This window comes from Electrophorus electricus, unplaced genomic scaffold (assembly GCF_041902795.1).
Source record: "Electrophorus electricus isolate QZ-2024a unplaced genomic scaffold, ASM4190279v1 Scaffold426, whole genome shotgun sequence".
Taxonomy (NCBI): Eukaryota; Metazoa; Chordata; class Actinopteri; order Gymnotiformes; family Gymnotidae; genus Electrophorus; species Electrophorus electricus.
Window position 1 is genome coordinate 7,501 of NW_027658721.1, and position 10,311 is coordinate 17,811.

Here is a 10,311-nt window from a genome sequence, read left to right on the forward strand (position 1 = left end):
GAGATCCAGCCCTGCGCTGCATACGTGTCCGTGCAGACGCCTGTTTTGGCTGGCGCGCTCTGGTGAATGGAGGAGTGCAGCTTGGCCAGGTCCTCCTTGCCAGGGATGGGCAGGGACAGGTCCTGAAACGTCTCCACCGTTGTCGACACCTGGAAAGATGGAATATGCCATAAACGCCTCAGCCAGTTGCACTCCAAGAAACTAGCAGGATACAGCTTTGTGGTATAGCGTTTCAGGGTCTATCATGGTGCACTGCCACATTAGAAACAGTGCGGGTGCTGCCCTCTAGTGCTCAGAGCTGCATGCACTCTCGCTCACCCGGTCGCATGTCAAGCACTGCACCAGGCTCAGGATGGAACCGTCAAAGATGTCTGAAATAACACTGCGGAAACGGGGCTGCTGCTTCTTCTTGGCACTCAGGGGCATCTGAGCTGCAGGTTGCACAAGAGAGTGTGGTTGAGGAAAACGAACTGTGTGATGGGAACTACAGACGGCTAAGCCTGCATTTGCATCTTACAGTGTTTTAAGTTGGTCCGGTATAAGAGCGTATGTTCAGAGCAGTGAGCGTGAAGGGGCAGACCTTTCTTTAGGGTGTAAGCGGGGCTGGCTCTGAGTGGGCTGGACCTAGGCGGGGTGCTTGACAGTTTCGAGTGAAGTTCCTGAACACTGTGGGCGGGGCTACAAGGGCGTGAGGCGCGATGCATGGATGCCTCATTATCAGGTTCTGAGAGGAGAAAACGAGCGTCAGCTTCTGTATGACAACGATTATCTCAGGTACGACAACCAAGTCCTCTTAGTAGAAAACATCTCTTAATTAGTTTTAATAGAAATTATTCCAATTGTCTTTGGCCAGAAGACTGTATAATACAACAGGTAATAAAGCTCAATATAGTATAAATAGTGTTACAAGGCTAATGTACATCTTTTAATGTAATAATTTACAAGTGGTACTAAAATATAAATAGTTTATAATTAATTGCTAAAGTACTAAGAAATATGATTTTTCAGGTCTGTATGTAGGCAAAGGGTGAGTGGGTATGCATATCTGCATTCCCCTGAACTGGACCATGTATTCCAACATTGTTTTATAAGGCACAGTATTTTACTATTATTTCTATAGCCAATTCCTTCCACCTGGTATACCGTGTCTGTACAGCAGGGTGTGTAAGGCCTACATGTGCAGGAGTGTGTGTACCTGTATACACGTGAGATCGGCCAGGCCTGGCTGGCCCCGCCCGCTCCCCGCCTCCCTCCACCAGCTCGTCCTGTGCAGCTGTGTCCACATCAGCGTCCTCGTCTGGCTCGGGCGTCCTCTCCTCGCCGCGCTCCTCCCTTCTTCTGTCCTTCAGCCTCTCTTTCTCGGAGATCCCGCCATTCACCCGCGCCCCTGCGCACTCATCCTGGATGAGGAGCTCCGCCTCTCCTCCGCCCCCTCCTCGCTCACCGTCACCCCTCTCACTCCCTGACCCCGAGTCGCACGACAGGAAGTCGTCCTCGGAGGGGCTCCGGTCCCCGTCGCCGTGGCCCCGGCTGTCACGCTCTGGGTCTCCATCGGTGATGCTGCCATCTGTAAGAGGCTCTTTCAGTTCCTCATGCAGCTGGTCCATCAGACAACGCAAGAACTCCTGAGTGTCCTGCAGGGCACACAGCGTGTGAACTCCCTGCACTCCCTGTGAACTCCCTGAACATGCACGCCTCCAAATTCTCGACTACATGCCATGTCTATGGGCTGTGTGTCAAGTGAATGCTGATTGGCTATCTGGTAGAGTTGGTGGCAAATCACAACAAAAGAAATAAAAAAATAAAACTTGACCCAAACTATAACGACCAAGAAAACAAAAAGGAGTTTGAGGATCTGTTGTCAAAAGAAGTACAGCATTACATTTATATATTTATATGACGTTTGTAATTGTATGAAGTTTAAAAAATATTTTCCCCTTTGTTGCCTCTAGTACTCTCTAAGATTCATTCCCTAATCAGACTGTCTTCTTTGTTCATTTTTTGCACATTCTGATTTGGATGCTGTCCCTCTGTGAACTGCACACGTTTGATTATGCTGGCTGACAACTATGGGACATCTGCGACTGCACAGCTGTGAACATGTGCAGAAGTATAATTCAGGCTTTAGTGAGCGAGTGAGTGAGCATGTGTGTGCGCGCTTGTGCCCGTGTCCGTGTACTGCATAACCAGAAGATCTAAAGAACAAGTTAGTGTGTCTACATGTGCCAGGTTGTTTCTGTGTGAGAAGATTGTGCTTGCGTGTAATGTTCCTCACAAACCTGCTGGGCGTAACCTCGAAACATAGGATTCACCAGTTTGATGCCATGAAACAGACTAGTGGGGACCACATAACTGGGCCTAGACAGAGAGGGGAGGAAGATGACACAGAAAGCAAAATGAAGCAACAGGGCAAAAGTCTAAAAAAAGAAGACTGGAAGAATGAGAACATCTGGGCCAGAAGGTCACAATACCCATTTATTTTTATGACTGCCCTTCATTAGAGCAGCCAAAAAAAGACCAGCCTTTATTTAACCTAGGTGAATCATATTACTCTTCTGTGTGTGTTCTACTGTACCGTTTCTTGTGCCAGAGCTCTGAAATGAGTTTCTGATAGCTTTTGCAAAGTGCAGGCTTCTTATCTGTACGAACCAATCCACTGCAGTCCAGAAAAAACTGAGTCAAAGGTGGGCTAAAGGGAGAAAGAGGGGTGGGGGGTCATACAGATATTTATTTTACCACGTGGAGCAGGGACTTTTCAAACGAAATATAAAACAATCTCCTGTAGATCTCCAATCTATCAGATCCAGATTGTTCTCTTCAAATCCCTAATTCAGGATCAGTGGAGTGGAACTGACCAGTTGGAGAGAGCCTGCAGAGCTGCATTCATGTAACATGAATTCCCAATGTTCTTCATCCCTGTCAGACCTGAGGACAAGAAAACGGTTAGTGGAACAAGCAGAGAGATGAAGGGTGGCATCTCTCTCACTCTCTTCATTATAAATCACATCTTCTCTCAGGAACAGCCTGGAGATGGGTGGTATAAATCTTTATTTCAATGTAAATTTATTACAGATCAGCTACATGGCAGCTAAAAGGAAAGGTGCACACATATTATACAGCTTTGAGAGGAGTGCCAGCGTTAGGGTTTCTCTACCTCGTGGCTTGAGCTCGTCTTCTTCAGATTCAGAACCCTCTTCATCAGCCACAGCGATGGGCACTGCCTTCAGAGGGTGACACACGTCCGGGGGAGGAGCATCCTGGGGAGGGGGATCAAATCATTACTTCTATGTGAGCAGCATGTACTGCTAACAACCCCCTCCAGTAAACAAACAGACAAATAAACAAGACAGACACACCAACAACAGACCAGACTAACATCTTTCTAACTAGCCAAATTATCAGAGCAAAAACATGGAAGACTTCCTTTTAAGCATTACTAGAACTGCTTTTTGATGTCTGATTTCTTCTTTCAGGAAAAGTATTAATGTTTGGAAGTCACATTAATGTTTTAGGACAAAGAAAGGTGGTAATTACAGGTGTGACACCTTCTGGCATGAATGCAAACAATAAAACGGTAACTGGTCTATCAACAGCTAGGATGACCTTTAGAAGATTTTCTATTTGCAGATAAAGGGCAGAAGAGAAATAGGAGACTTTCAAAACATCTCAAGGTGCCATGGGGAACAGGGATAGATGGGTGGAGCCGTACCTGGTCAATTGCTTTGTGGCGATGAGTCACCGGCACTGGCACCACAGGTCTCTGCTCCAGGAACACCTCTCTCTCACACACATAACACCACACCCTGAATGTGGTCAGGTTCACTGTCAGATTGTGCTTCTTCACCTGCAGGCAGACAGACCAAAATGCAGTTACATGGATCAATTAACAAATAGAACCAAGAGGTAGACAAAGCGATGCATGAATGTAAATGATGTTTGGAGTTACCTGTGCATGCGTTGTGCTGTGATCTGAATAAGACTCTCCACAGCCCACATAGGGACAGTCACACTAAAGGAAAAAGAAAACATTTACTAGCAGCAATACCAATATGGCAAATTCTACAAGTGTAATATGTTATATCCAAGTGCTGCACAGTATACCATCATCTATAAATGGTGCAAGATATGAAACAAAATATAAAATGGCAAAAAGTCCCTCTTAGACAAAACAGCCACAGCTATGCCCTCAGTGTGTGTCAAATAAAGGCCAAATATTTTCTTCTAGCAAATCAAATCAGACAAAAACTCCCTCCCTTGCTTCCTCACCTGCAGACATGCCCAGAGGTTGGGACCACCTACTCCACATGACTGACAGGTGCCCTTGAGCAAAAGAAAAAAGAAAGGTTTATCCATATAAGTACTATTGTATTATATTCACTCATTAGAATGGCCTACATGAATACTGAGCAATGGACAAGACTGTCATTTAGTTCACATCCATGCCCTCAGTTTGGATTACACTGCTGCAGCCTGTAGATTCATGTGAAAAATAAATTGTTTTGAACACTAATAAGTTTAATTCATGATTTTGTTATTACTAAAAAATGTAAAGTTTAACTGATTGGCCACTGGGTCATGGCACTTGATACCTGGGAAAGAGAGAGATGGAAAATCTGCAGGAACTAGTCCTTGAGGAGCTATGATGAAATAGCATACCTTCGATTTCTGTATAAGTTCCTCCTTGGTCACTTCACCTATGGAGTCAAGATGAGGGCAAGCATCTCCGATGTCTGTCATCTTGTGGTTCTATTGTCACTCAATCTAATCAGAGAAACAATAATTATATTCTAGAATTTAGAAAGGCACTTCATGGCCAAAAGTATGTGGACACCACTTAATTACTGAGTTCATATGTTTCAGCCACACATATTGTTAACAGGTGTATAAATTCAAGCACATAGCCAAGTAATCTCCAGAATAGTTCATACTGAAGAGCTCAGTGACATTCAGTGTGGCACTGTCATAAGGTGCCACTTTTGACCCGAGATAATTTTACGAAATTTTTGCCATGCTAGATCTGCCCTGGTCAACTATTGTGATGTGGAAGCATCTAGGAGAAAGAACAGCTGATTACTAAAGCATGTATCCTTGCCTATGCTCTGTGGTATCACTTATTACATTGTCCCAAACTGCCTCTGGAAGGAACATCATAACAAGAACTGTTTGTTGGGAGCTTTATGAAATTGGTTTCCAGGGTGGAAAGGCTGAATACAAGGCTAAGATCACTATATGCAATGCCAAGCATTGGCTGTAGTGGGTCGGAGTATTCCACCAGTAGACTCTGGAACAGTGGAAACTTGTTCTCTGGAGTGATGAATCATGCTTCACTATCTGGTAGTCTGATGAACTAATATGAGTTTTGCAGACACCAGGAGAATCCCCATGCACTATCTACTAGAATTCATAAGTGTTCGTAATAGCCACGGTGTGGTGGAGGATGAATGATGTTCTGAAGTTGTCGTTCTCAACTTGGGCTAGGCTCCTTAAAATCAATAGAGGGTAATGTTAATGCAACAGCATTAAAAGACATTTTAGTCAGTTTTACGTCTCCAGCTTTGTAACAACAGTTTGAGGATGGCCTGATCTCAAGGTGTCAGGTGTCCACACAGATTTGGCCATGTAATTTAATCATACATCAGGCTCAGAAAATAGTCTGCATCCATATAATAAATGGAAGCTAGCGTTACTGTAATAAAAAGTGCTGTTTCATTCGTCTGACATGGCTACGTCGTGCATGGAGCGATGAGCACAGGGCAAGCACTTGTTCAGCAGCTTACCATAGCCGCTACAATTTCCGAATAACACACCAGTATTGTAACGGCACATGACACGGGCTTCTGTATTACACAACATATTACCACCTAATACATGTATTAATTACATGACAAAGGATTAAATTAAGCATTTATCTCGGTGGAATAAGCGAGCTAGATATCGCTACTCCTGCGTGATGACACTGACAATAAAGGCACACTTGGAAAATATATAGCAAGCTAGCTAGTTAGCCACTTAGCTATTTAAGTAACGCACAAGCGGGTTAACTACCAGCAACGTTATTGCAAATTAGCTAGCTAACTATGTTTAAAAAGTAGCCACCTATGTTAACTGACCAATCGGGGTTTTAGCTCCCTGAAATATATTAGCCAGTTAGTTACCAACACTACCCCAAATCCCTTTAAACCCCAAACAGCAGAGGCCATTAGCCATCTAGCGAAAGCCACTCGTAATTAACGGAAAACATACGATGTCATTCATCTTAAACTAAATTGAATGTAAGACCAAGTAATTACCACATCAGCGCAAACAGCAGAAACATTCAGGAGCGTTCATTTTAGGATAAACGTCAGAATTACTTTAGCCTCCTGTAGCGCTAGTTAGCTAGGCTAGCTTAACTACCCATCTAACCTAACACAGACTAGCAACGAAAGCAAAGATGCCCAACCTACTCCGCCTCCAAGCAGCAGCATGGTTTAACGTCAGCCGTGTTGTGCTCCGTGTGAGCCAGCTGGTGTTCACTGGACATAGCTGGAAGCACAGAATTTCACGATTATTTGTTTTGAGTGAAATGATACTCTCCGATCAGGAATAACTTTAAGATTATTTAGGCACATTGCGAATTAACACGATCTGTTAAATCTACCTTCAGATATATGTACCTTTAAACATCGTTTTAGGATCGGCCATATTTACTTATGTCTTTAATACCAGTATTAATTCACGAACTTATGACAGACCCAGGATCAGTCTGTTCATAGTTTGAGGACCACAACTCATGCGGAACTAAGTGTGTTCGTCATGGTTTTGGGGGAAGCGTTACCAAGGTGAACATTGTTCCCCATAACGCTACACATACTGCTACAGAAACGATACGTTACCTAAAGTTTTAATAACTTTCAGAACTACAAAGTTATAATCATGCCAGCCGGGAGGAATTTGAGGAGAAGAGAAGAGTCTTCGGATGAAGATGAATCAGACGAAGTAACTGCTGAAGTCAGGTAACAAGCTAGTTAAAATAACCGATAACCTAGCTAGCTCATTAGCTAGCCAGTAATGTTTTGCAAGATAGCAGCGTAACTAACTCATCTCTTGTTAACTAACCTGCAGTGGTGCGTAACTACAAAAACGTAGCTAGCTATGTAACTAATTGTAATTTCTGTCTGGCATGTAATGATCACGTGTTATCTTAACGCTATCTGATATTTATCTTTTAACGACGTCGATGGCATCCACAGAGCAAAACTGGATGAAGCAAAAGAGCTCCAAAGTTTGCGGAAAAGGCAGAGCGGTATAAGGTAGGCAACACCTAGAAATCGCTAGCTAGCCTAAGATAGCCTATCACGTTAACTTTAAACTGGTAAACTAGGTTAAACATATACTAGACTAGTTAGTGGATATGACATGTACACCTAACTTGCAATATATCGCTATAGATGTGCGACGCTGTTACGGTAGTTCGAGCAGACGAATTTATTGACCGTGGTTGATCTCTTTAATCCAGTTTAGCAACGTTGCTTGTGGGAGAGAAGCTACCATTAGAGGCGGAGATAGAGGTATGCGTACTTTAGGACATAATTAATTATATTTGCTTATTGTGGTCATACAGCCTGCGTTATGTGTGTAAACGTACTGTTTATATTTGGTAATATGTTAAGGGTGAGGTGGTTGAGTTCTGTGGGTTTTTTTTTGTTTGGTTGTTTTTTTTTAGGATGATCCGTTTAAACTCAAGACTGGAGGTGTTGTGGACATGAAGAAAGTGAAAGACAGAAACCGAGATAGGCAAGTGTCTAAATTGAAAAACAGTCTTCAGGCTTTTTGTGCAACACATAAAGGAAGTAAACCTGTATTGACATGGCTGCCTCACTTTCTAGAACAGAGGATGAAGATGACCTGAACCTGGGGACCTCTTTCTCTGCAGAGACAAACAGAAGAGATGAAGATGCAGATATGTATGTATGCAAGTGACTCACTCTCTCTGCTGTTTCTTTTGCTGTCCTATTACTGAGCTGGTTCCCTCCATTCAGGATGAAGTACATTGAAACAGAGCTGAAGAAAAAGAAGGGATTGGTAGAGGCAGAGGAACAGAAGGTGAAAGCGAAGAACGCAGAGGATCTCCTATATGAGCTGCCGGAGAACATCCGTGTGAACTCTGCCAAGAAGACGGAAGAGATGCTGTCCAATCAGATGCTTAGTGGCATCCCAGAGGTGGACCTGGGAATAGAGTAAGTTCACTTAAATGTTTACCTGTTGTGCTGAAATACTTTTCTGTTAAGATAATTCGAAATCTTCACAGGTTGGCAGAATTGAAAGATTGTGATGTTAAGAAATGTAGAATATTTGGTGACATGTCTCCTATAGCATTGCTCACTGTTATACTGTTCTGTCAATGTATATTACATGTAGCTTCACATTTTATATATTTGTTCCATAAACATAACAGTTTTAATGTGCCTTTTTGTGTAATGTTTCAGTGCAAAGATAAAAAACATAATCAGTACAGAGGAAGCCAAAGCAAAGCTGATGGCTGAACAAAGGAACAAGAAGAAAGACAGTGGCACCTCCTTTGTTCCCACCAACATCGCTGTGAACTATGTGCAGCACAACCGCTGTGAGTGCTCAAATGCATGGAAGGCGAAGATTCAACACTAACCCACTTGCACATGCCCTTATGTACACTCACATTGTGTTTGTGTATATGTAGATGTATAGCTCTAATTTTCATACGTTTCTAATATTAGGTCAAGTAGTATTTAATGTGTAATATTTGCTTAAATATTGTTTATACCTTTTATTAATAAATGTTGATATGAACATGCGTTCAAAGAATTCTAGCAATTGAATAATGTACTGTATCAAGTTGGTGTTTTTATGTAGGATGATGCAATAGTTGACTTTCTGTCCCTCTTCAGTCTACCACGAAGATGTGAATGCACCCCACAGACGTCACAGAGAAGAGCCCAAAGCCAGACCACTGCGCGTAGGAGACACAGAAAAACCAGCTCCAGAGAGTAAGGGCCAAAGTGCGCACTGCACAGCTAAATGGCTTTACACATGCTTTAATGTTTGATATGAATCTTCCATGCTTTAAATCTTAAATTGCAAAGGCTATACTGCCACTGGATTAAATATAAGATTATTGTATTACAAAGAGGACAATGTTCATTGTTATATTCACATAAACCTATGTTTGCTGTGTTATGATCAGACTGGATAGGCTTTCGCAGGATTGTCTGTCAGTTTTGTTTAAAAATGTTAGCAAATTTCCAATTATTAAGAATGCCTTTGTATATCTGTGTGCATAACATACATTTTTAGTGTATTTTCTTCCAGTCTCTGTTCATTTAATGTCCAGCAATATATTCTTGAAAGTCATTTAATGTTATAAAATGTCTGTTTTTTTCTGTTCCTAGAATCACCACCCAACTACCGCAAAAGACCAAACAATGAGAAGGCTACAGATGACTATCACTATGAGAAATTCAAGAAGATGAACAGAAGATACTGATTCCTCATTAAATTTTCTGATGATGCTGTTAGTTTGGAGCTATGAAACTTCGGTCATGAGCTGAAGTAGGACAGTAGGATTTAAATTGCTTCATCCTGGAAATTTGACAAAATGGTCTTGAGCAAAAGCTTCTAAATATTACTATTTGTCCAGACAAATTGTGTGTGCATCTTTTGAACATTTATTATTAGAAAATAATTTCCCATGTAAAAAGTTGTTTCCATGATGTCCATTTTGCCTACTTGTAAATATACACATAAACTAATTTACCAATTCAATGTGCATGCTAACTTTCCCTTTATGGTAAAGGTGCATTACTTGGGAGTTAATAAAAAACAACTAATTTTAACTTAATTACAAACATTAAGACTCCAGAGTAATTTTATTTTCTACCATTCCCTAGACATTTGTATTCTTTTAATAAGAGGTGAACTGACACAGAACTCTGAAAAGATAGATTAAACTTTCACCGATCTGTGAGGTCTGGACCTGAAGTCCAAGTTCCAGTCCTGTTAGTTTGTTTATCTCATATGACATAGGTATTTGAATCCTTCCCACTTGCATATTGGGCATTATGAGTAAGTGGTCATTTCATTTCAACTGTTTAGCTTGAGCTGAAGATGACCTTTAGACTGTATTGTATGAATATGGTGGCTATCTGGATTAGATACTGCACCTTTATATTATGATGTCAATTTTGTCTGAATTGTTCGATTTGAATATGCAGAGCTGATGTAAATTTTGTGTAGCCATTTTCAGAAAGTTTTTTAAAATACATTTCTAAGCATTTTGTATTGTATGTTGTTTGC

The 10,311-nt window shown here is 41.7% G+C and overlaps 2 protein-coding genes across 5 annotated transcripts in view; one reads left to right on the forward strand and one right to left on the reverse strand.

Moving 5' to 3' along the window:
• The window catches only part of LOC113570250 (ubiquitin carboxyl-terminal hydrolase 20), a 13,543-nt gene extending 6,792 nt beyond the window's left edge, over positions 1-6,751 (reverse strand). For 2 of the 4 annotated variants that reach the window (XM_035527423.2, XM_081709460.1), the window contains exons 1-13: positions 6,291-6,436; positions 4,657-4,761; positions 4,267-4,320; positions 3,947-4,009; positions 3,710-3,844; positions 3,155-3,257; positions 2,856-2,925; positions 2,576-2,689; positions 2,280-2,358; positions 1,196-1,634; positions 581-724; positions 319-431; positions 1-149 (exon numbers count right to left, since the gene is read on the reverse strand). The exon at positions 1-149 is cut by the window's left edge and continues 24 nt beyond it. In XM_035527423.2, coding sequence (XP_035383316.1) covers positions 1-149; positions 319-431; positions 581-724; positions 1,196-1,634; positions 2,280-2,358; positions 2,576-2,689; positions 2,856-2,925; positions 3,155-3,257; positions 3,710-3,844; positions 3,947-4,009; positions 4,267-4,320; positions 4,657-4,737 — 1,544 coding nt within the window. In that variant the 5' untranslated portion in view covers positions 4,738-4,761; positions 6,291-6,436. The other 2 variants (XM_081709462.1, XM_081709461.1) reach the window with 2 other exon arrangements.
• Positions 6,752-6,794: 43 nt separating this feature from the next.
• On the forward strand, positions 6,795-9,865 carry LOC113570220 (splicing factor C9orf78 homolog). The gene is made up of 9 exons (XM_026998514.3): positions 6,795-6,995; positions 7,233-7,292; positions 7,499-7,550; positions 7,706-7,776; positions 7,869-7,946; positions 8,022-8,219; positions 8,469-8,605; positions 8,907-9,005; positions 9,408-9,865. Exons 1-9 carry the CDS (start codon positions 6,916-6,918, stop codon positions 9,500-9,502), a joined length of 870 nt encoding a protein of 289 aa, XP_026854315.1. The 5' UTR covers positions 6,795-6,915; the 3' UTR covers positions 9,503-9,865.
• Positions 9,866-10,311: the final 446 nt, after the last annotated feature.